Source organism: Panthera tigris, chromosome F2, assembly GCF_018350195.1.
Source record: "Panthera tigris isolate Pti1 chromosome F2, P.tigris_Pti1_mat1.1, whole genome shotgun sequence".
NCBI lineage: Eukaryota > Metazoa > Chordata > Mammalia > Carnivora > Felidae > Panthera > Panthera tigris.
Window position 1 is genome coordinate 6,568,497 of NC_056676.1, and position 25,717 is coordinate 6,594,213.

At 40.7% G+C, this 25,717-nt stretch overlaps 1 protein-coding gene across 3 annotated transcripts in view; it reads right to left on the reverse strand.

Moving 5' to 3' along the window:
* The window catches only part of ATP6V1H (ATPase H+ transporting V1 subunit H), a 110,467-nt gene that overhangs the window by 40,288 nt on the left and 44,462 nt on the right, over positions 1-25,717 (reverse strand). For all 3 annotated transcript variants that reach the window (XM_042973486.1, XM_007090561.2, XM_007090559.2), the window contains 4 exons: positions 25,421-25,613; positions 10,565-10,743; positions 8,064-8,189; positions 4,106-4,207 (listed from right to left, as the gene is read on the reverse strand). In XM_042973486.1, coding sequence (XP_042829420.1) covers positions 4,106-4,207; positions 8,064-8,189; positions 10,565-10,743; positions 25,421-25,613 — 600 coding nt within the window. The remainder of the gene's footprint in view (positions 1-4,105; positions 4,208-8,063; positions 8,190-10,564; positions 10,744-25,420; positions 25,614-25,717) is intronic.

Sequence of the window (25,717 nt, forward strand, 5' to 3'; positions counted from 1 at the left end):
TTAATGCCTGGCCTTCATACAGGAAGTATAACACCAGGGGTTGATACTCATGGCCTCTGCAAAGAAAGTGTTTATAATTGATGGGCCACCCAAATGAGATCTTCATCAGCAGTGGTGGTGAGGCGGGGACCAGGTGAAGGCAGAAGTTGATGGTGCCCTCGGGTGGCTTCCCAGATGGATGATAAACCTTAGGGGTCTCAGTTCAAGTCAAATGACTGAGTCTACTCCTGGTTTTAGGAAAGACTGACCTACTTATCTCTGGTAGCAGATGGGTGACATTTATCTGCCCCTTGGAATGGCTGAGGGAAGCTGAGGGATAAAGAGCTACTGACAGGTATTTTGCTTGGGAGGTGCAAAACCTCTTATTATGCCTTTCGTTTCCAATAGGTTTCTCAATAAGGTTAAAGGGAATGGCCATCAAATCATGACAGCGCTCCCTGGAGGCAGATGACAGACGCAGCAGTCAATTAAACATAAAGTGTGCAACGGTTCATAGATCTTCAGGAGGAAAGCCCTAGGGAAAATTCACTGAAAAATAAAGATTAATATTCTCCCTCCCCTGTGTCTCTGGGGAATGAGGTATTTTTCTGTTTGCAGGTGCTAAGGTTGTCACCCTTCCACTGCTACCAAATCCATGTGTCCCAGTCCAGCAGCTATAACTTCACCACTTTCCAATCAGTGACTAAATGCACACAAAGCTTTGGTCTAGAAGGGTCACGTGACAAGAAGGACAAGAGCACTGCTGTAAAACTTGCAGAGATGGGCTATAGGAATGACGTCTGCAAGATGGCTGAATAAAAGACATCCTTCAAATGCATCTCCCCTCTTCAACAGCAATAATTTGGCATCCGACCATGGAAAAAGCACCTTCACGGGAACTTCAGGATGCTATCTGGTGCACTCTCCAACTCAGGAAAGACATTCTGAGAAGGCAGGCTCACACCCAGGCAGCTCACTCACTGACTGTCGTCCTAGCCACAGGCTCAGAAACAGCTCTGTACCCTGAAAATTCTGCTACGGTCCCACTGGCTTTGGTTCTGCCACCAACAAAATACGCCAAGGGACCCTGGAGGACTCACACGTACCCGTCCGTCAGCTAACAGGCACACAAACCTCAGTCCCACTTGTGTGGATCTGAAATAGCTCTTCAACAGGCTTCAGCCCCTCTCTGCTGAGGTCTGGGACCCGCTGGAGGTAAGCCCAACAGATTCTGTCGAATTCTGAAAGGGCACGGTAACTGGTCTCCAGCCCATCCTGGCCAGTCCCCAAACATCCGTGCTGGCACACAGACCCAGCAGGAGACTGCAGGCTGCACCCCTAAAGATTCTGAAGGGTCCTATAGGTGGCTTTATCCCTATCACAGAAGTAGTCCACCAGCAGGCCAGCCAGTCTCAGGGACCCAGCAGGAGACGTCTGACAGTGCTCCCAGAGGTCCTGAAAAGGCCTAGACTCAGCTCCAGCCCTTCCCAGCCAGTCCGTGAGCAGTAACCCACCTGCATCCCCGAGATCCTGAAAAGGTCCTAAACTAGGTTCGATTCCCTCCAAGCTGCAGTCACAAGCAGTCCTGCCGACATAGGGACCCGGTGGGGGGACACTCACATCTGTGCCTCAGGAGATCCTGAAACGGTCCTAAACTCGGCCCCAGTTCCTCCAGCCAAAGTCAGGGAGTAGTCCAACCCACCCGAGGGACCTGGTGGCACAAACGCCCCTCCGTGCCTCCGACGCCAAGTACGCAGACTTCAGTCGCAGCCAGGAGACCGGAAATAGCCCTGGAGCTTGGTTCTAGCCCCTCTCAGCCACGGCCCCGGGTCTACCCTGCCCACCCAGGGACCCACCAGTGACCAGGGACTGGTCCCCTCCTGGGACCTGGCAGGAGGTGCACCCATCCACACACCTGGTGAGAGGACAGCTGACTATGGACGCAGCCACGGAGGCTGAAGTGGACCTTGTCCCAGCACTACCCAACTGAACAAGGGACTGGAGACAGTCCCAGACACCTGAAGACCAACCAACCTGCCAACCGTGGACCCCGCTGCAGACCCATCAACCGCGCATAACCCGCTCTGACCCAGCACGAATGTGATTCCGGAGGTAATCCCATCCGTTAACCCAGACGACAGAGAGGAGGCCATTAACTGCTGAAAATGCTCTTTAAAGACTGGAAGAGATATTAGCTCCTTCAAATGCACAGACATCGATGCAAGGCTACACAGACCACGAAGAATTAGGTAAGTCTAACACTACCAAAGGCAACGAACAGTTTCTAATCCCATAGAAAGATATATCTAAAATTTGCCTGACAAAGGATCAAAATAATCATTTTACAGAAGCTGAATGAAATGAAAGAGAACACAGACAACGGAACAAGACTAGGAAAATAACAGATGAACGGAAGGACAATAAAGAAACAGAACTTATAAACGGAACCAAGCAGCGACCCTGGAGCTGAAGAATACAATCACACAACTGACAAATGCAACGGACAGCTCTACCGCACAGACTTCTGCACCTATGCCGTCTGCCTCTGAAGTCCGCCTGAAATCAAGTCCTACGCAAGACCAGTCACAAGGGTTTGCTGGGTCACAAGGAAAACATTCTGCAGTTCAAACGCCGAGTACTCCAGGAGCTACACTAAATAATGTCCCACTTTCCCTAGAGTAAGTACCAATATCCTGAGGCGTTGCCACACACACGCCTAATTCTTCTCTCATTTACCTTCCAGAAGAGCTTGGGGTTCTCTCTCTCCCCCTCGCTCTCTGCCCCTCCCCCACTCTGTCTCTCTCAAAACGTATAAACTTAAAAAAATTATTTTAGAAAAAAGATTTAAATATTTATGCACTACAAGGAAAAAGAGGAAGCTGGGAAGTAATTGCGGAATGTTAAGGTATGCAATCGCATCTGTGGCTCCTGTCAATTTCCGCTCCCATTCTAAGATGTTCTGGGCTCACAGGACACTGTTTTGTGATAAATAAGATAAGTACTGTTCTATGTCTCATTATAGATAGCTTTGAGGAATGTAAAATGCTAACATTAACAGTAATGAAAGTAGCTAATACTTACTGAGTACTGACCATGTAGCTACTGGCACTACTCATCTCTGTATTGGGTTAACTCATTCAGTCCTCACATCAGCCTCATGAGAAACAAATATGACTACCACCCCAATTTTATAGATTAGGATACCAATTCGCAAGCAAAAGAGCAATAATTCAAACCAAGGCCTACGCATTTCTGCTTTTCCAAATAACATCAAACAGCCCTCGTATATCGTTTAAAGTTTTCTCCCTTGATATAATATTGGTACCTTAATTTCTCACATTCCCCCCAAAAGCCTGTCTTTTCTTTGTTAATGTGTCTAAGTGATCTTAAATTATGTAGCCAGCATCATCTCCTCTGTAAAGCCTTACCTGTCTCCTCCCACATGAATTCCTCTCTTTTCAATACTCTGGAAAACATACTTCTATAACATCTATTATAACTTTTCTTTACGGCTGTTATATTTTCTTCAACACTGTGAATCTGACAAGTTCAATAATAATGTCTCATCAGCTCTGCAGCTACTGGTAGTAGTCGAAAAATAACCAGCAGACACAAAATGGCTATTGAATTAAAATTATACACACCGGGGCACCTGGGTGGCTCAGTCGGTTAAGCGTCCGACTTCGGCTCAGGTCATGATCTCCCGGTTCGTGAGTTCCAGCCCCACGTCGGGCTCTGTGCTGACAGCTCGGAGCCTGGAGCCTGCTTCGGATTCTGTGTCTCCCTCTCTCTCTACCCCTCCCCTGCTCATGCTCTGTGTCTCTCGGTCTCTCGATAATAAGTAAACGTAAAAAATTTTTTAATTACAAAAACCAAAGAAAATCCTGAACATCAAATTTCTAATGTGACCTCTGCTGGCCACTACACAGTAGTATTACAGTTGTACGGATACTTTTATACTACCCGTTTTTAACAAGGTTTATCACGATGCCCCATATTATGGCCATCTTGATTTCCCTTACTCCTTTAGCACCTCTGCTAAACTAGTCTACTTCAAGGTAAGCACATTAGTTAGGATTTTAAGCTGAATGTTGCAGGAAACACTAGCTAATGGCTTTTCCCTTACCGTTTGCCTCGTGGATAATGCCGCACATATTCTCCAACATCATGAGCAGCGACAGCTAAGACTTGTGGGTCATCGGACACCTCCAGAAGTTTTGTCAAAATTCTGAAATACATGTAATCCAAAGAGAGATTGACTTCTAGCTGTTCCATACAGCACAACAGAGCACAGGTATAATGCAAGTATCTCCTGAAAACAGGCATTTATAAATATAGTCGTATTTTCTACAGATCTTACTATTATGCATAATGCACTACACATAATAAATCACACGTAAGTTTGCAGTTTCAGCTTTTATACATATGTAACAGGTTACTTTCAGATTCACGATGTATACCTCACGCAATTCCTAAAATATCAGGAACTCCCTCCCCTGCTCTCTCAAGAGAGACAACTACACTGAGTTAATGGTGAGTTAATACACGACAACCACTGAATCCTTGACAATTATATTTTGAAAGTTAAACATCTGTAAGCCTTTCGTCGGTATGAAGAAGTTACTCGAAGCTGCGATCAAGACGGAACGTGCGCCCTGAGCACACACATCCCCTCTCTCCCTCTCTCTCCAAGTCCCACGAAGGATCTGAACCTGAACTTCACAGGTAAAACTAAATGCAAAATAGCAAGCGAACATCTTCGGAGAAGATGGCAGCCCAGATTCACACCCCCGGCTCCCTTGCCGTCCTCCTACTTTCTCCACAGCAACCACACGGGCAGAGTGTCACCACTGCCGGAGCCCGACAGTGCTTGTGACAACGGGAGCCAACCAGACACACAGAAGGCTCCCCTCTGCCGGGAGCTGGAGCAGATTTCTGCCTCCTCGAGGACCTGCAGGGAGGACTCATCGCCCCCAGGGGCGCATGTGTCCTCCGCAGTGAAGCGGGGGGTACACCCCCCCAGAATCCAATCCACTGGGAGAGACCTCCTTCATCTACTTCGGAGCGAACGTGAGGGGAGACCATTCAAGGAACAGGTGACTCGTGTTACTGACACTGCTCAAGGGCACAGAAATAGGAAGAAAACTTCTCAGCTCATTCCACAAACAGAGCATAACTGGGACAACCAATCGGAATGAGTACTTTTCTTTAAAGGTTTATTTATTTATTTTGAGAGAGAGAGAGAGAGAGAGAGCGCCACCGAACTGTGAGATCAAAACCTGAGCCTAAATCAAAGTCAGAGGCACAAACAGCTGAGCCGTACATGAAGCACTCTTAAAATTCAACAATAATAAAAACAACTCAATTTAAAAATGGTTAAAAGACCTGAACAGACATCTCACCAAAGAAAACAGCTGGCGAATAAGCAAACGAAAAGATGACCAACATCACGCATCACTGGAAAACAAGGAGATAACACTATCCACCTTCATTGTGAAAATGGCAAAACCCTGAACACTGGCACCACCAGATGCCGGCAAGGACGTACAGCAACAGGTATGCTGATTCACCGCTCACGGGGATGCCGAAAAGTCCAGCCACCCTGAAAGGCAGTTTGGCACTTTCTTGTAAAACCAAACCTGAGTCTTACCATGCCATCCATACTCCCTTCAGATTCACCCCAGTGAGTTGAAAGCTTATGTCCACATAAGATCCTGCACGTGGACCTTTAGAGCAACTTTATCTACAGTGATTGCCAAAACCGTGAAGCAACCAAGACGTCCTTCGATGCAGAAACCATGGTACAGCCGTACAATGGGACAGTCAGCAATAAAAAGAAAAGAAAAAATAAAAAGCAATGAGCTACCGAGCCACAAAAAAAGATGAAGGAACTCTCAATGTGCATGGCTAAGGGAAAGAAGCCGGTCTGAAAAGGTTATATACTATCTAATTCCAACTCTAGGACATTGTGGAAAAGGAGAAACTACAGGATAGAAATAAGACCAGTGGTTGCCAGAGGTTCAGGGAGAGGGAGGAAGAGCAGAGCGAGTAGGTGGAACGTGGGAAATTTTTAGGGCAGTGAAACTATTCTGCGTGACACGGTAATAGGGGACATGTGGTATCAGTCAAAACCTACAGAGCATATAACCAGAGTGAACTAGACAACAGAAAAAAGTGAGCCCTAATGTAACTTACAGACTTCAGTGAAAAATAATGTATAAATATTGGTTCATCAGTTATAACAAACGTACCACACTATTGCAAGATGTTAATAATAGGGGAAGAGAGAATATATGAAAACTCTCTGTACATTCCCCTCAATCTTTCTGTAAACCTAACATTATTCTAAAAATTTAAATCTATTCATTTTAAAAGTTACAGTACGGTGTCTGTGTGTGTGTGTGTGTGTGTGTGTGTGTGTGTAGGGGAGAGAGAGTAATTCTTGCATTGTTTCTAACAGCAAAATCTGGCAATAGTATTAAATATCCATCAGTGGGAGACTGATTAAACACAATACAGAAAAAAGAAGAAGGCAAAAGACTCACATTTCTGAATTTCAAAACACACTACAAAGTAAAAGTAATCAAGACAGTAGGATACTGGTATCAGAATAGTCATGTAGATCAACAGAACAAAACCGAACGTCCAAAAATAAACCCATGTGTCCACAGGCCAACTGAATTTCAATAAGGATACCAAGACAATGCAATGGGGAAAAATAGTCTTTTCAACAAATGTTACTGGGATAACTGGATAGCTACATGCAAAAGAATGAAGTTGGACCCTTACTTCACATCATGTACAATAAAATTCGAAAGGATCAAAGACTTAGATGTGGGGCGCCTGGGTGGCTCAGTCAGTTAAGCGTCCAACCTCGGCTCAGGTCATGATCTCACGGTTCGTGAGTTCGAGCCCCGCATCGGGCTCTGTGCTGACAGCTCAGAGCCTGGAGTCTGCTTCGGATTCTGGGTCTCCCTCTCTCTCTGCCCCTCCCCCACTCATACTCTGTCTCTCTCTCTCTCAAAAATAAACATAAAAAAAATTTTTTTTTAAGACTTAAATGTACGTGCTAAAACTATAAAAATATTACAGAATACAGAGGAGTAAATCTTCAAAACCTTGGTTTTGGCAATGGATTCTTCAGTAGGACACCAAGAGCATGAGAAACAAAAAAATAAATAAACTGGACTTTATCAAAATTTTTAAATGTGCTTCCAAGGACTCTATCAAGAAAGTGATAAGATAACCCCAAAAATGGGGCACCTGGCTGCCTTAGTATGTTGAGCATCTGACTCTTGATTTCAGCTCAGGTCATGATGCGAGGGTCGTGGGTTCGAGCCCCGCGTCAGTCTCTGTGCTGACAGCTCAGGGCCCGGAGCCTGCTTCAGATTCTGTGTCTCCCTCTCTCTCTGCCCCTCCCCCACTTGTGCTCTGTCTCTCTCTCTCTCTCTCTCTCTCTCTCTCAAAAATAAATAAACATTTAAAAAATTTTTATTAAAAATGGTGTTGGTTCAATTAGACATCTACATAATGAAAATAACTGCATCTTGACCCCTACTTTGTACCTTACCCAAAACCAATTCTAGATGGAATAGAGATCTAGTTGTGAAAGGTTCAAACAGTAAATCTTCCAGCAGATGACCTGGAAATACATCTTCATGACCCCATATGGGGAAAAACTTCTTAACCAGGACACAAAAAAAAAATACTAGCCATAAAGGAAAAAATTAATCAATGGAGCCACACTAAAACCAAAGAGTGAAATGGTATGTGAAAGAGTAGAAGAAAACAGTGGAGATGAACAGATATAAGACCTCTCGTTCAGAATACATACAGATCTCCTATTAAAAAAATTTTTTAAATGCCTGAACAACCAATTCTGGAAAAATAGATATCCAAATGACTGATAAGCAGATGAAAAGGTATTCAACCACATAAGGAAGGAAGAAAATACAAATTAAAATCATGAAATAACTAAAATTTTTTACTATTTTTTAAAATTTATTATCACTAGTGACAAAAGTACATTGGCAAGGAGGTGGAACAACAGGTATTAAGAGTGTGAAGTGAAATTTAAAACTTACTTTAAGAGCTCATAATTCTTCTCATTTAATCTCACAGCATTTTCTCTCCAAAATTTCTCAGATTTGTGCACAGGACTCCACTCCAGTCTTCCAGATTTAAGCTCTGAGCTATATTCATCAAATGAGCTACAAAAAAAATTTTAAGGATCTCAAAGTTAAGAAAAATCTAAGAGTTGCTCCAAAATTAAGCAAAACATTTTTACCATGTTAATCATACCTCAAGAGAAGAAAAAATTCTTCACCGATGATTTAACTGCAAAGACTGACCATCCTTTGTACATTAACAAACTACCACTAAACAAAGTTTAAACAGCTTAAATAATCTTTAATAAACCATGTGAAATTTATTCAAGGTCCTAAGGTCCAATACTCCTGCCAAATTGGAGTGCTCAAAATGAGGTTTACTGAAAGGAGCATTTGCTTTCAAAATCTTCGTCCTAATAAATAAAGTATAATCAGTATAATATCTGATAATCTAGCAGAGTTTCCACCATCCCACTTAAAATACTGTATTTGCCAGACCACTAGATGCGTTAATGTGAATCTATATAAAAGTATGTTACTTAAATAGCATATTCCAATACTATATATGTCATAAACCACTATACTGTATTATGCAATGAAAAATACACATACGGGTATAATATTGCACAACATGATTACAAACACTGTAAAGGTAATTCACTAACAAAGTTAACATTATAAATCAAAAACAAAAACCTCTGCATAAAACAAACTGCAATGCAATGCCATTAAAAAAATCATTCACTATGTATCAAGTAACTTAATTATTCAAAGCTTCATTCTATAAAAAGTGTTTAGTGTTGTCAGCCAATGGTTTTCCTTCTAAGTGAAAAGTGAAAACTTAAAAGGACATGGCTGGACATCCTTCCAAGTGAAAAGTTGAAAAAGATTTAGCCATTTAAATACTGACTGGTAATTCAATATAACCAGAATTTTACTGGTTAAGTTGAATAGAGTGTTCTATTAAATAAAGTACTAATTTACTTTAATGTAAGGCCAATCAGTGTAAGAAGTAAACTAATGCTGTTTAACATGAATATCCTAAACCTTTAACAGCAAAAACAGAGACAAAGCTCTTTTACCCATACCCATCACCTGACTGGCTTTAATGTAAAGAGCAGGATTTTTCAAATTACCAAACTCAACATGAAAAATCAATACATAATAATAATTGGCTAACATGGATTAAATAATTTAGAAAGCTAAGTATCACTAATCTTATTCATTTTTAAGAGATCTCAAATCATTATTAGAGAAGAACTGATAACAGATTTATAAAAATGAAAATTTTAGTAAAATTTGTAAAAACTTCAAGTCTACTGCTGGCCAGGCTAGTTTATTACAATGCAGTTAGTCACATTTGAAATTACAGAAGGACAAAACTCATTTGCCTCCCTCTACAACGCCCATGATAGACCACTGATCTCGGTGACACATCCCATCTCTATAGCAGCACTTGGGCCTTGGGATTAAGAGCTGCACTGAATTATCTGGTAAATGCATTTCTGGAACACATACTACACCGAAGGCATTTGCTGGATAGTTGAAACCTCACAACAAATCCTACCAGGTTAGAATTTTTATTGCTATTTTAGCAAAAGGAAAACTGAGGCTTCACAAAGTCAAGAAGCTTGTCAAGGCCAAGTGTGGACAAAGTGGCCAGACAATTCAGCCAGCCTGGGTTCAGCCTGGCTCCCAAACCCAAACCACCTACACAGAAAGATCTACTTCTACACAGTAATTCCCTTTTAAAAATGTATCAGTAGTTTAAAAACAAAGGATATATACGTTATGGGAAAGATCATCAATACATTATTAAACAAAAATGAACAGTTCCAGAAGAATATGCAGAACCCCATCTGTATATGCGTTTGTGTGTGTGCATGGACACACGTGTCAGGGGAGCAGGGCTAGGAAGGTTTTTCTGGAAGCAAACACAAAAGTGGGGGCGGGATGACTAGGTGGAAGAGGTGTGGAGTCCCTTCTAGAACTATGTAAGGATTCTTTTTTCTCTTACTGCATGGTACATCATTTGTGTAATTTTTAATATCAAAAATAAAGAACACAATAGGAACTTCAAAAAAGCAGGGAAAAAAATACTCTTTCCGTTTATGGCCAAACATCCTTCAAAAATTAACGAGTGCTGTTTAAAAAGATTCTAAACCAGGGGGAGATTCTTAAGGGGTTCCAGAGTGACACCAACATCCTGTGGGATTAAGTCAGATTTCAGACAAGAGAAGGGTGGGAACCTCCCCAAAAGAGAAGACGTAACACAAGGCTCTAGCCAACTGTTACCATGGTGATGAGCCGGTTGTCCCCCACCCCCCATATCCCCAATTCTTAACAGAAGACATAATGTTTTAGTGAAATCTTTTGAGTTTATAGTTAGTAACAAACTTAGACTTTCTGAAAATACTAGGAAAGTCCAACAAGGCCCAATATATCCAGCCTGTGAGAGTTTTTTTAAAATAACATACCTAAGGTCTTGGACACTCTCACCAAGTTTTTCCAAAAGAAATTTTATATCTTCACTGATATCTTCATCGTCGTACTTCTGCTGTTCCAAATTCTCCAACTGTTTCAGAACTTTGCACTGGATCATAGCCAGGGCATATTCTTGGCGAGTTTCTCTTTCAGTCGATTTCTCCAAAAAGTTCTGAGTTAGACACACACGTGAGAAAACCGTATAATTTCTTTATGTGATATTCTTAGACCCCTGCACTACCTCCTGCGCCCTCTCTCCTCCTCTATTCTCGGGTTAAGCGAAGACTATATCACAAATCCTTATCTCTTTCCTGAGCACCTGTCCCATATCAAAAGCGTATTTCTTATTCCTCGCTTACTTACTGGCTTAACCACACATTTAAAATCATTGAACCAGTCGGGCCTCAAAACACTGGACATGTTTACAATTAAGTCCATCAAATCCTTTCTCACAGCCCTGCTTCTGAGCACACCCAGTGAACTTCTCATCTGTTAGCCACCTAGTACTTGGGATGCTAAGGAAGAATGTTTCTTCAAGTATCTCTAGAGTTTCTCAGTCAGTCACCCTTTCCCCTCTCACCAACCTGCAAATGCACAAAGGACATTGCCTGAACAATTACCAAAAAAGTTTTGTGACATTCTGGCAAATTCTCTAGTTTTCTTCTGTAATTTTTCTACTTAGAAGAATACTTATGAAAAGAGCAAAGGAATCCTAAATATACTGGACCCTTAATACGGATTTGAACTGTGCAGGTTCACTCTTCTGCAGATTTTTTTTGATAATTATGGTACAGTACTGGAAATGCATTTTTATTCCTTAGGATTTTCTTAAAAATTTTTTTTCTAGCTTACTTTATTGTAAGAATACAGCATAAGATACATGACATACAAAATACGTGTTAATCGTCTGTTTATCAGTAAGGCTTCTAGTCAACAGTATGCTACTCATAATTAAGTTTTGGGGGAGTCCAAAGATATACATGGATTTCGGACAGCACAGGGGGTCAGCTCCCCTAACCCCTACACTGTTCAACTCTATTTATAAAAATAAACTGTTCGTTGAATGAACCAGTATTTCTAAGCAAAGACTATGCTCAGGCTTAGGGACAGAAACAGACAAGCTCTCAAGAAAGCTACCTTCACCAAGATGGTAAAGGCGGCCTGTCAAATGCCTCCCCTCCACACACACACCCACCCCCACACACACAAATCCTGTAATGACAATTCCAAGTCAACTGTACCAAAATATGAAATTTTTAAATTTATTTTTGCAAGCAAACTATATTCCTAATAATTATGCTAAACAAACACATTAAGAGAGTTAGCTTAGCATATGTAAATGAGAGATCAGTCCCCATCAAAATTCCAATGGCATTTTTCACAGGAGTAGAAAAAACAATCCTAAACTTTGTATGGAACCATAAAAGACCCTGAGTAGCCAAAGGAATCCTGAGAAAGAAGAACAAAGCTGGAAGAAGAACAAACACATTTCCTGGTTTAACTACACTACAAAGCTTTATTAATCAAAACAGTATGGCACTGGCATAAAACAGACACACAGACCAATGGAACAAAATAGAGAGCCCAGATATAAAACCCCACATATACAATCAACTCATATTTGACAAAGGAGCCAAGAATACTCAATGGAGGGGCTGTCTGGGTGGCTCAGTCGGTTAAGTGTCCAACTCTTGATTTCAGCCCAGGTCATAATCTCACAGGTCATGAGATCAAGCCCCGCATGGGGCTCCTCACTGACAGTGCTGGAGCCTTAGAATTCTCTCTCCCCCTCTCTCTCTGCCCCTCCCCTGCTCATGCACATGTGCGCTCTCTCTCTCTCCCTCGCTTGCTCTCTCTCTACCTCTCTCTCTCTCTCTCTCAAAAATATATACACACATAAAAGAGTACTCAATACAGAAAGGATAGTCTTTTCAATATATGACGTCAGGAAAACTGTATAATCACATTCAGAAAAATGAAACTGGAGCCCTATCTTACACCACTCACAAAAATCAGCTCAAAATGGATTGAAGACTCACACATACTGAAGCTGTCAACCTCCTAAAAAAAAAAAAAAAATAGGGAAAAAGTTCCCTGACCTTGATCTTGGCAATGATCTTTTGTATATGACACCAAAGTACAAGGAAGAAAAGCAAAAACTTGCAAGTGGGGTGACATCAAACTAAAAAGCTTCTGCACAGCAAAAATAACTAAAATAAAATAAGATAAATAAAATAAAATAAATTAAATTAAAAAATGAAAGGTATCCTGGTGGATGAAAGAATATATTTGCAAAGCATGTATCTGATAAGGGGTTAATATCCAAAATATATGAAGAACTCATACAACTCAATAACAACCACAACAAAGTGATTTAAAAATGGGCAGAGGATCTGAACTGACATTTTTCCAAAGACATACAAACGACTAACAGGTACATAAAAATATCACGACTCATCAGAGAAATACAAATCAAAACCACAATGGAATATCACCTCAAAAAACAAAAGATAACAAGTGGTTTCAAGGTTATGGAGAAAAGTGCACACTTGTTCACTACTGATGAGAACATAAATTGGAAAACACTATGAAGGTTCCTCAAAAAATTAAAAATAGAACTGCCATATGATTCAGCCATTCCACTTCTAGGTATTTATCCAAAGGAAATGAAAACAGAGTATCAATGAGATTATCTGCACTCCCATATTAATTGCAGCATTATTCACAACAGTCAAGACATAGGAATAATCTAAGTGTCCAACAAAGGATGAATGGATAAGGAAAATGGGGCATAGGGGTGCCTGGGCGGCTCAGTCAGTTAAGCGACCAACTCCGGCTCAGGTCATGATCTCATGCCTCAGGAGTTCGAGCCCTGCGTTGGGTTCTGTGTTGACAGCTCAGAGCCTGGAGCCTGCTTTGGATTCTGTGTCTCCCTCTCTCTCTGCCCCTCCCCCATTTGCGCGCTCCCTCTCTCTCTCTCTCTCTCTCTCTCTGTCTCAAAAATAAATACACATTAAAAATATTTTTTAAAAAAAGGAAGAAAATGGGAGTATATATACACAATGGTATATTATTCAGCCATTTAAAAAAAGGAAATCTTGCCATTTATGACAACACAGATAGACTTTCAGGGCATTATGCTAAGTGAAATGGTAGAGAAAAACAAATGCTGTATGAACGCATTTATATGTGGAATCTTCAAAAAACTGAAATTAAAAAAAAACACACTCATAAATATAGAGAACAGACTGGTGGTTGCCAGATGCAGTGGATGAGGGGTGGGCAAAATGGGTGAAGGGGACCAAAAGGCACAAGTTTCCAGTTATAAAATAAGGGAGTCCTAGGGATACAATGTACAGCATGATGACTACAGTTAATAGCACTATATGTATATCTGAAAGGTGCTAAGAAAGTAGATCTTACAAGGTGTAATCACAAGACAAAATTTGTAACTATGTGTGGTGATGGATGTTAATTAGACATACTGGGGTGATTATTTCACAATATATGCAAATATCAAAGTGTTATGCTGGATACCTGAAACTAACAAAACGTTGTATGTCAATTATATCTCGATTTTTTTAATAAAGGTAAACAACCAATTTTCAGATACTGAAATTAATTGGTCACCACCAGACCTGTGGTAGAAGGCATGCAAAAGCATGGGTGGGCAAACTTTCTAAAATGGGCCAAATAATGAATACTTTAGGCTTTGAGGGTTCCATCATAGCTATTCAATTCTGCCATTATAATGCAAAAGCTGGCATACAAAATACAGAAAAAAAAAAAAAAAAAAAAAAGCACAGCAGTGTTCCAATAAAGCTTTATTTACAAAAACTGATGGTGGGCCAGAACTGACCCATGAGCTACTACAGACTGATGAGCCCTGAGCTAAAGGGAATTCTGCAGGTGACAGAAGTGAGACTGCCAAATGGAAAGCTGAACCTTCAGGACACAAGGAAAAACAACAGATACGGTAAATAGTTGAATCAATACAAAAGACTATTTTTCCCTCTTCTGTAATACAAATAAGACTGTTTAAAGGAAAAGTTAGACTGTAATACAGGTTTTTTTTCTTACCTATGTAAATATATTTATATGTCAACTATAGAATAAAAAAGAGAGAATAGACCTGTATGATTTCAAGTTCTTACATTTTACATAAAAGAGTACAATGTTAACTTTAATGGGAAAAGTTAAGGATGCATATACTGTGCTACCAAAACAAGCTCTAAGAAATAAACACTACAGGGGCACCTGGGTGGCTCGGTCAGTTAAGGGTCCGACTAGAGCTCAGGTCATGATCTCACAGTCCGTGAGTTCGAGCCCCGCGTCAGGCTCTGTGCTGACAGCTCGGAGCCCGGAGCCTGCTTCAGATTCTGTGTCTCCCTCTCTCTCTGTCCCTCCCCTACTTGCGCACTCTCTCTCTCTCTGTCTCTCTCTCTCTCAAAAATAAAAATATTTTAAAATTTTTTAATAAAAAAATGTAATTAAAAAAAGGAAACACTACAAAGAACATTTAAAGGTCAACAGAAAAATTAAAATGAAATTCTAAAAGGGATTCAGTTACCTCAAGAGAAGGCAAGAATGAAAGAAGAACAAAAAACAGATTAAGACCAACAGAAATAGTACAACGGTAGGCCTAAATTCAACTGTACCAATAATTATTTTAAATGCCAGTGAACTGAATGCTCCAGTTAAGAGGCAGAGGATTTGGGGATTAAAATTCAAGACTCAAGTATATGTGATCTAAAAGAGACAAACTTTAAATATAAGACGTAGATAGGCTGAAATCAAAAGATGGAAAGCCATAAGCATAAGAAAGCTGGCACGTCAAAAAGAAAGAAAAGAAACTGAAAGAAAAGACAAGAAAGCTGGCCTGTCTATATTAATTCCAAATAAAGTACTTATCAAGAGAAAAAGCATCACCAATAATAAAGGACATTTCACAACGATTCAAGGAAATTTTCCTGTTACATCAGGAAAATGTAACATACACAAATGTATTAATAACAGAGCTTCAAAATACATAAAGCAAAAATTGGCAAAACTGAAGGGAAAAACAGACAAATCCATAAATAATAGCTGGAGATTTTAACAACTCCCACTCTTGGCAATTGATAGAACCACTAAACAAAACATCAGTGCATAGAGGAGCTGAAAAACACTCTTAACCACCCTGCTTTAATTTACATTTTACAGAACACTATACATCTGCAAAATATACATTCTTTTAAAGCACACACGGCACATTCACCATGACAGACCATAAGTCTTGTTTAAAACAAGTCTCAAATTTCAAAGAATTGAAACTTATTAGAATATGTTCCCTGACCATAATGAAATTCAGTTAAAGACCTTAAGCTCTGGGGAGACCTAAGTTCTGATAACCTCTTCCTTTATGATACTCTTCCCTTCTTCCTTTGCTTTTTAAAGACTTTATCTACTATTTTACAAAGTTTTCTGTTGCTTTTTCTAGTTATTTTTCTTACTATCTCTTCTAACTTCAGAAACACATCAAAACACGGGACTTAAGCATCCAACTTCGTTCGGCTCAGGTCATGATCTCGCCGTTCGTGAGTTCAAGCCTCGCATCGTGCTCTTTGCCCTGAGCTCCGAGCCCACTTCGGATCCTCTGTCTCCCTCTCTCTCTGCCCCTCCCTCACACATGCGTGCTCTCTCTCTCTCTTTCAAAAATAAAAATAAATCTTAAAAATAATTTAAAAAAAAGAAACATATCAAAACACTTTTGCTCATATGATCCTTTGTTATTTCACTGTATATTTGCTGACTAAAGAATTAAGCTTCCTAATGAAGGTATTACCGTAACTCGCGATTTCAACAATAACTTCAACACAATCAATATAATAACTAACAGCAGCACTACTGTGTTCTTCTAATACCACCTTTCCTCTCAGTTCTCCAAGATAACAGAACTTTGGAACTTAGGTCATAGTTGATTCTCCCCTTTTCTTCAATCCTGAGTCAAATCAATGAGCCTGATCATTTTCCCTTCAAAACATGGTTTAATTTCATTTCCATTTCATTAATAAAGAATGAAAACGAACGAATGGATCATGAAATAAGAAACTGAATTTGTGGGGCTCCTCGGTGGCTCAGTCGGTTGAGCGTCCAACTCTTGATTTCAGCTTGGGTTGTGGTCTCAAGGTTCAAGAGATTGAGCCCCATGTTGGGCTCTGCACTGACAGTGCAGAGCCTGCTTGGGATTCCCTCTCTCTCTCCCCCGCTCTCTGCCCCTCCCTGGCTCTTGTTCTCTCTCTCTCAAAATAAATTAACACTAAAAAAAAAACCAAAAAACGAATTTTCCCAAACAAACCTAGACAATCTGGCAGCAGCTTATTCTTTAAAGGCCCCAAAACTCAGGGCGCCTGGGTAGCTCAGTCAGTTAAGCAGCCGACTCTTGACTTCAGCTCAGGTCATGATCTCACAGTTGTGAGACTGAGCCCCGTGTCAGGGATTCTCTCTCTCCCTCTCCCTCAAGCATGCAGGCATGCGTGTTCTCTCTCTCTCTCTCTCAAAATAAACATTTTTTTAAAAAGCCCTAAAATTCAATGGCATCTTCACCTCCACAAAATCAAAAGCGCAAATGTAATTTCTGCCATTGTCCAAGCAACGGTGCAGAAATCTCGTCCTCACTAAGGGTGCAGTGGAATCACGTGACAACTCAGATCTTTCCTTCGCCACAACCGCTAGCCTTGTGAAATTGTATGTTAAAGCAGGGTTTCTCAAACCATCTCAAACTGGGGAAGGCCAGTTACGTTTGCTTTTGACCTTCCAGCCATGGAAGTGCAAATACTTTTATAAAACACAAAAATGAATCTCCAGAAAAATGAATTTAAAAAGACATGCACAACGTAATCTCAAATTTTGTATTATTAAATTCGACAGGTATGCAACTATTCCGTCAAGGTACTGTAAGCTTCTGCCTGCTTACTCTTCCTTTCTGTACGCAGCTAACCAATGGTTCACACGCACACCATATTTGAAGTATCACTGCATAAAGACTCAGCCCAAGATGAAAAAATGACTCAATCTTACTATACCTCACCAGACCTGGTATCCATTGAGTAACGTGTAAGTTCCTGAGACAGGGAATGAGGTACAGACTTGGGAATAAGATTTCTTTTTTTTTTTTTTTAATTTTTTTTTTTTAATGTTTTATTTATTTTTGAGACAGGGAGAGACAGAGCATGAACAGAGGAGGGTCAGAGAGAGGGGGACACAGAATCCGAAACAGGCTCCAGGCTCTGAGCTGTCAGCACAGAGCCCGACGCAGGGCTTGAACTCACGGACCGTGAGATCATGACCTGAGCCGAAGTCGGCTGCTTAACCGACTGAGCCACCCAGGCGCCCCAAGGGAATAAGATTTCTTGATAGCGATACCTCCATGCCAAAGCTGTGGGCAAAACAGCACCCCACACACTCAAACTAGGGTGGACCTCCCCGAAAGGGTTCCAACTATGAACCGCCTGCACAGGAAGATAAGTAAAATTATGAATTCTCTTACTATCTGACACACTACGTAGACTCTTGACTAAGCAGAGCCAAAAAGAGAAATAAAACTCACATGTAGAACTCTAGACCACAAATATGATCTTCGGTGTCTTTTCAGTTACTAGCTCAAAACATGCTGATTTATTTTAGGAACCAAAGATTGACAAATCAATTTAACCAATAGAATAACATTTGCAGAGACCTGAAGTCCAGCACCTACTATGAATAAGTGAGACTGACATTTTCAAAAATAAAATCCACCGAGCCAAATGGGAAACAAAATAATTAGCAGCTGCTAGACTTTTTCAGCTCACAGCAGCTCGGCAAGCTTCCTAAAGCCTTCAGCACAAAAATGTCCTGCCTGGGTTTCAAGATGTGGGAAAAAATACATGACTAAAGGTTTTATGAATTTGAGAATGATAAAGAAAAAAGGACACGTCATTTTTTCACCTGCTGATGGTCTAAGTCAAATGGGTTTACTATGTCCTTTCTAATGACTTAATTTTAACTCAGTTGTGTACATTAAAGTTCTGGATATCTAAAGACATTCTTCTGATTTCCAGCCCTCTGCATATTCTCCTAATGACTGTACCGTCCCAAATTTAGCACAGCAGGGTCTAAAAATCTAATAGTCCTGTGCTCGCTTCGGCAGCACATATACTAAAAATCTAATAGTCCTGCCAACAGATTGGGTCTAGTTTACATAATCTGAAGCTAAAATTAGACAGAGCCCCGAAATCACCCTTGTAATTAGTTCCATGTGCTGTGGGTACAAAATTGAAACTGTAAATATAATTTAAATAAAAATTTTAAATCGTGTTACATATCAATAAAATATTCATGCCGCTTTTTTGAAATGTTTGTTTATTTTTGAGAGAGAGAGAAAGAGAGACAGAGCATGAGCAAGGGAGGGGCAGAGAGACAGCGAGACACAGAATCCAAAGTAGGCTCCAGGCTCCGGGCTGTCAGCACAAAGCCCGACGCGGGGCTCAAATTCACGAACTGTGAGATCGCGACCTGAGCCGAAGTTGGACACTTACCCGACTGAGCCACCCAGGTGCCCCCATGCTGCTTCTTCTAAATCAAACAGGTCAGCACTGGATCTTTGCCCACGGTCAACACTAACTTAGCAAGAATGCAATTTATAGAGGTAGATGATTTAAACAGGCAAACTGCTATCACTCTATGTTTTCCTCGGCAGAAAAGGCAGGGAAGTAAATACAAAACTTTATGCTTACTACTGCCGGGCTCCTGTTATCTCACTGAATCCTTACCTAATCTTGAAGTGAGTTAAGTATTACTCTTTCACAGATGGAGAAATCCGCTCGAAGAGTTCAAGCCACTCTCCCAACAGCGTAGTGCCAAATTCATGCCTACATCCATCCACCCCAGAGCATACACTCTCCCTAATACACCATACTGAAAGGAAAATCAGAAAAAGGGCTACACTATTGTACTTTTCCAATTTCCATAAAAAGCAGATAATCAGTCTACCGAAGTCCCAAATTAGGTTTAAAAACACACACACACACACACAAACAAAACAAAACAAAACTGAGAACCTCAGTCTGACTCTCTAGTTCTCTGGGACTTTTTGAGCTTTTTACGTTGTAAACATCTTCATGGTGACTTCATGAAGTCACTCCATAAAGATGAGCGTTTAAATACAAAACGAAATCATGAGAAAACGCATCTTACGTTACTCATCCTTCTATACACTCGGTAACTAACAACACACTGCCTATTACATAATCGCCTTTAGTAAACATTTGATAGGTGAATAAATAATTCATGGAAGAGACAGGAGAGCAGGTGGGAGAAGGAGAGGGACAAGGAGACAGAGGGAGGAGCTCAAAGGTAGGATTCAACTAACGTCAACTAACACCTCTCTTCTAAGACATAACAATATGAACGGTTGCTGCTTCCAATGACCCTTTTATCTTACACAATAATGGTCTAAAATGAAAATCAATATAGAAATCTATTCTGTGGAACAGAGCAGCTAAAATAAGACCCTGACCTCTACAGCAGCTCTCTCTCCCACACCTGTATTTTACCTTAAAGAGACAAGCACCCTTATCCCCAAATGATCAGAAGAAATAATTTAGGATAAATGTTTACGATCATCAACATTTGGAACAGTAAATATTTTAACTTAAGAAAATATACAAAAAAGGATAGGTAGATATAAACTGAAAAATACTATTCACTTCCATGTTAATTACTTAGCCAGCTGTTGACCCATTTCACAGAAAAGAAAGTCACACAAAGAAAAATAATAATGATAATAATCCAAGACATCTTTCTGACAATGTAATTGCAAAGACATTGAGTCAGGGTACTAACTTTCCTAACAATCTAGCAACACCAAATGTATCTTACTTTCTAAAAAGACTTTTTTCATGACAAGTTTAGGAACAGCTTCCAATTTAGAAAAAAGCCCATGCACTAACAGAAAATTGGGACTCTCTCCCTGTAGTCTTGCTTCCCACAGCGTTTTGTTAAGCGGATTATTTAAATGAAATCCTAATATAATCAGTAATCTTAACACACTCATGAAGACGAAATGTAAGACACTCTAGGGTGAGTTCATTGTCAATGCAGAATTAGGTGCAAGCAGATATTCTCTTGTAGAATTTTATTGTTATACTTTTAAATATGGGAACCAAGCAAAGCAGCCAAAACCTTTAAAAGGAATTTCTCAGTCCATAAAGAAACCCATAAAAAGATCACTGAATTCAATGCCACCCATCTACTCCTATAGAAGGCTCTTCTACTTCTACCTCAGTGTTTTGTTCGGTCCGTCATATGGTCACAATACTTACTGAGGGCCTGCTCTTTAGCCCACATTTATTTTTTCAAAGGACATTATCACATGAGCATAAAGCCCGAGGAGAGACTGGAGACAGATGGTATCACTCTCACCAGACACACGAACAAAGCGGAAGCATGGAGACGCGAAGCGAACTTCCCAAAGGCAGAGAGGCCGGCCCGACGGCCCAGCAAACTCGGCCTCCACTGTGCATGCTGGGCACACACACTACCACCAACCTGAGTGCACGCACTCTCTGCAGAAATTGGTGCCAAGCGCGATCTGCCCAAACCTGAAGAGAGGAGAATCCGGGCCCCTCCAACCATTCGGGTTTTGGGTGCCCACTGCAATGCATCCAGGGTTGCTCCCCGATGTGGGAAGGGAACAAAGGTTGTAAGTTACGGGTATTAACAAGAGGCTTCCATATCTGAGCGTGAAACTATGTTTAATTTACACTTTTTTCTTAATATTTTTCCATAGCATCTTTTTTAACCATAACACCGTATTATTTTTATAAACAGGAAGAAGATCAAATTTTTTCCATTTGCTTATTACATGGCAGGTGCTTAATCTGGAATAGGGAAGTTTAATAAAACAAAGATTCCTGTAACTACAGCAGAACTAGAAGAAGGAAAAACGAGGGAGAAGATCAAAACAAAGACAAATCAAATAGGAGGAGCTTTAAGCTTTCCAAAAAATAAATATATTGAGTTGAAAGGATGTAATTCATGTTCGACCAAAACGAACAGGATTTAAAAGAGCAGCCAGCCCTGCCTCACGTCCATCCAAGGAGGCACAGCGCACAATAAAGTAGCACAAGCAGATCTCAAGGAGCTTCGTTCAGAGGCCCTGGGCTTTGGTGGCTGACGCCCCCAGAGTATGAACACACGTTAGGGTGAGTCAGTGACAGGGGCCGAAGGGTCTGTGCTGGCCCCACCAGGCCAGTGCCTAGAAGGGTACTACAGAGCAGCAGAGAAAACGCTCCGTTTTACAGAGCAGGTCTGTCCTTTCGGAGAGCCAGTGGCCACAAACCAGGATCGTATCTTCGAGAGCCAGACTGTGAGAGCCTGTGTGGCTCAGGAGGTCAAGCCACTGACTCTTGATTTCGGCTCAGGTCATGATCTCACTCACACTTGTAAGATCGAGCCCAGCGTGGGGCTCCACACTGGGCATGAAGCCTGCTTAAGATGCTTCCTTTCCCTCTCCCTCTGCCCCTCCCCAGCTTAAGCACACTCTCTCACACAGGAAAAGAAAAAAGAAAAAAGAAAAAAAAAAAGAGCCAGACTTACGTACTCCATTTATTCCTTTAACATTCACTTCAGGGTGGGAGCAGGGGGCAATAATCAACCTACAAGAACAAATTACTGACAATTCCAGAAGTCAGTTTCTTTATTTGTTAACATTTATCAACCTCTTTCCAGCTTTGTACTAAAACACTCCTAGGCATCCTTCCAAAATCTCTTCAAGCCTTCTCCTCTCTGAAGCTTCTCCTAAAACCTCCTGTTCTCACCCTCCACCTCCACCAGAAGACTGTTGGAAGATCCTAATTCTAGAATTTTTCATCTTTACTAAAGAAATAAGAATATGGATGATGAAACACTCAAGCAGCAGAAAAGGTACATTCAACTCAGCTACTAAAACACCTCAAAGTAGAGTCTCATTAATACAACCTGCTCTGACTGAAGAATTGATTATTACCGTATCTGGATGTGACCACTCACATAAACAGTTTGCTAGAAAACCTAACGGCACAGCCAATGTGAGGCACCACATTCCCCTGTTTCTTAAGAGTAAATTCTCAAGGGCCACAGAACAGTTCCTACATTAAAAAGAATGTATTCTGGGGGCGCCTGGGTGGCTCAGTCAGTTAAGCGTTCGACTTCGGCTCAGGTCACGATCTCACAGTTGGTGAGTTCGAGCCCCACGTCGGGCTCTGTGCTGACAGCTCGGAGCCTGAAACCTGCTTCGGATTCTGTGTCTCCCCCACCCTCTGCCCCTCCCCTGCTCGTGCTCTGTCAAAAATAAATAAATGTTAAAAAAAAATTTTTTTTTTAAAGAATGTATTTTCAAATAGGGAAACAATTCCTCTCTCATGGGACCTACAGTTCTCCTTTTTGTGGTTTCCCTTTCTTTTAATGCTAAAGATTCCTGAGAAAATGCGCCAAGAAAGAGAAAAAGGAGATGACAGAGTGGTTAGTGACTCTGGAGCCAGACAGCACTCGCTGGAATTCCAATCTTAATGCTTACTAACTAAGGCTTACTTACTTGCTAAGCCTTGGTTTCCTCACATGTAATAAAATAATTGGATAATAATGAAGATTAAATAAGTCAACGCATGCAAATCACCCAATAACTTGTAACATTTATTATCCTCAGCATCGAAGACAGGTTAGCACGACGGTTAAGAGCATGAGTCCTACTGCCTGAGACTGAAGTCCCGCTCTGCCGCTTCCTAGCTTTTCTGGCAAATTCCTTAACCACTTGTGGCCTAACGCCCACTGCATGGAGTTCTTGGGAGATTAAATGAGCAACACACTGAAAGCAATTAGAACAGCCCCTGATACAAAATAACCTCTCGATAAACATTAGTTATTATTATTATTAACTACAAACACCTAGAAAAGGGTTACTACACATCAGGTTTAAAAATTTTAAAGGTGACCAATGCTATCAGTAAGCAATTTATAGGAGGAATATCAATAACTAATAAAAAGTATTAAACAATGCTCAGCTTCATTGTTAACAAAATACAAACTTTAAATGATTTCACTTTTCACCTCATCTTTGGTAACAATGAAAAGAAAGATCATATTAAATACCAGTGGAAGAATGGAAAAACAGGCACCCTCAAGATATAGTTGATGGAAATGTAAACTTGCAAATTTATGAAAGGTGATTTGATGTTACCTATCAAGACTGTGAACGTTTATTATTAGATTCAGTAATTCCACCTAGAGAGCTATATATCCAACAGAGGGACCTCTGGGTGACTCATGACTCCGTTGGTTCAACGTCTGACTCTTCATTTCAGCTCCGGTCATGATCTCACGTGACCTGGGTTTGTGGGTTCAAGCCCTGCGCCAGACTCTGTACTGGCCGTGCGGAGTCTGCTTGGGATTCTCTCTGTCTGCCCCTCGCTGTCTCTCAAAAATAAACGTTTAAAACAAAAAAAATGAACTATATCCAACAGAAGTGGACAGACATGTAAAAGGAACTGGAAGCACCTCAAATGCCCGTCGATAGGACACCGGTTAAAGAAACCACTTTACGTCAACACAGTAGAATACAGACATTCAAAGTTACTGGAGAACCATGTGTATGAAAATGAACACATATTCATCACAGATGGTCAAGAATAAAGTCACGGAACAATATTTATAATACGATGCCATTTTATTTTTAAATATAAAACAAAATTACACACCTAACTATGTATTTCTCTCTGTGTGCTTAGAAAAATCTGAAAGATGTTAGTAACTATGTTTGGCAAATGTAATGTGTATGCTATTTTTAAGTGTATGTAATACATCTGTACTCCTTTTTTATTTTTGGTTTGTTGTTGTTTATTTAAGGAAAACGTAAGAGCAAATACTAGTTAAAAGCAGATCGCGAAGCTAATTTGGATTTGCATGTCGACCAGCAATGTGCCTTCTCTGTCTCAGTATCCCCATTTGTAAAATGAGAAGACCAACATACTAACAGTAAAAACTACAATCGCCATGTTCCAGGGCAGTAGTAAGCACTAAATGAGCTAACAAATGGAAAGTCTTAGAATGATGCATGGCCCAGAGTAAGCAGTCTCTGAACAGCCCATTATTATTACTCTCCAGTGGCATCCTTAAAAGACGCTAGGGCTGGCCAAGCTATCCCTCAGAAGCCCAACAAATCCTAAGGTGACCAACAAAATAATCAACACACAACTACGACAGCAAATGCACTGGGTCTGGGCAAGCAATTAACAATACGTTATTTCAGTGTTAAGTTGCCTGGCCGCCAGAAGACCTAGCTTTCAGAGTCTGGCTCAGCTCCCCATCTCGTTCTCAACTCCCTCATCTGTTCAAGGGAGTTTTATATACATATATATATAATTATATCCAGAATCTGAACTACAACTCTATACTAAAATAAGGGCCCTTTAAGAGAAAAAAACTTCCTCAACGGTCTCTTGGAACACACTGCAACCAAAGAGGATTTCGTCCACATGAACATCATACAATTACATTTCCCACGAGCTTTTTATAACTCATATATTGTATCCATTTAAATGGCTTCTCCCCAACCCCATCCTATTATATGGCTTTGCCTCAATCCCACAATATATATACATTAGTGAGGTTTGCCTCTATGTTCACCAACACCCATAGTTTGATAACTACACAGAGAACAATCAGTTTTTTCCCACCTGCTAAAAGCCCTCAAATATATACTCCACAGGGAAAATGCCTCACATGTACACACACACACACACACACACACACACACACACACACACCATAAAAAAAAAAACCCACAAAACACTTACACGGAATGCTGCGAGAATGATTCTTGTCACCTTCTCTTTGACAGATTCTTGAAGGATATCAGACAGGACAGGAATGATATTATAGCGCCGCAGGTGTTCACACATTTGGGGACTGAATGCCAGGAGCCATATTGAAAAAATCATTTGATACTGGAGTTGAAAGCCACACTTGTTACTCAAAACTCCCATTATGCTGAAAAGGAACACATATTAAGAAAACATTTACTGCAACAGTGCAACAAGAGAGAAGAAATAATCGCCTATTCTCTTTTTTGCACTAATGGAACAAGTCCTTCT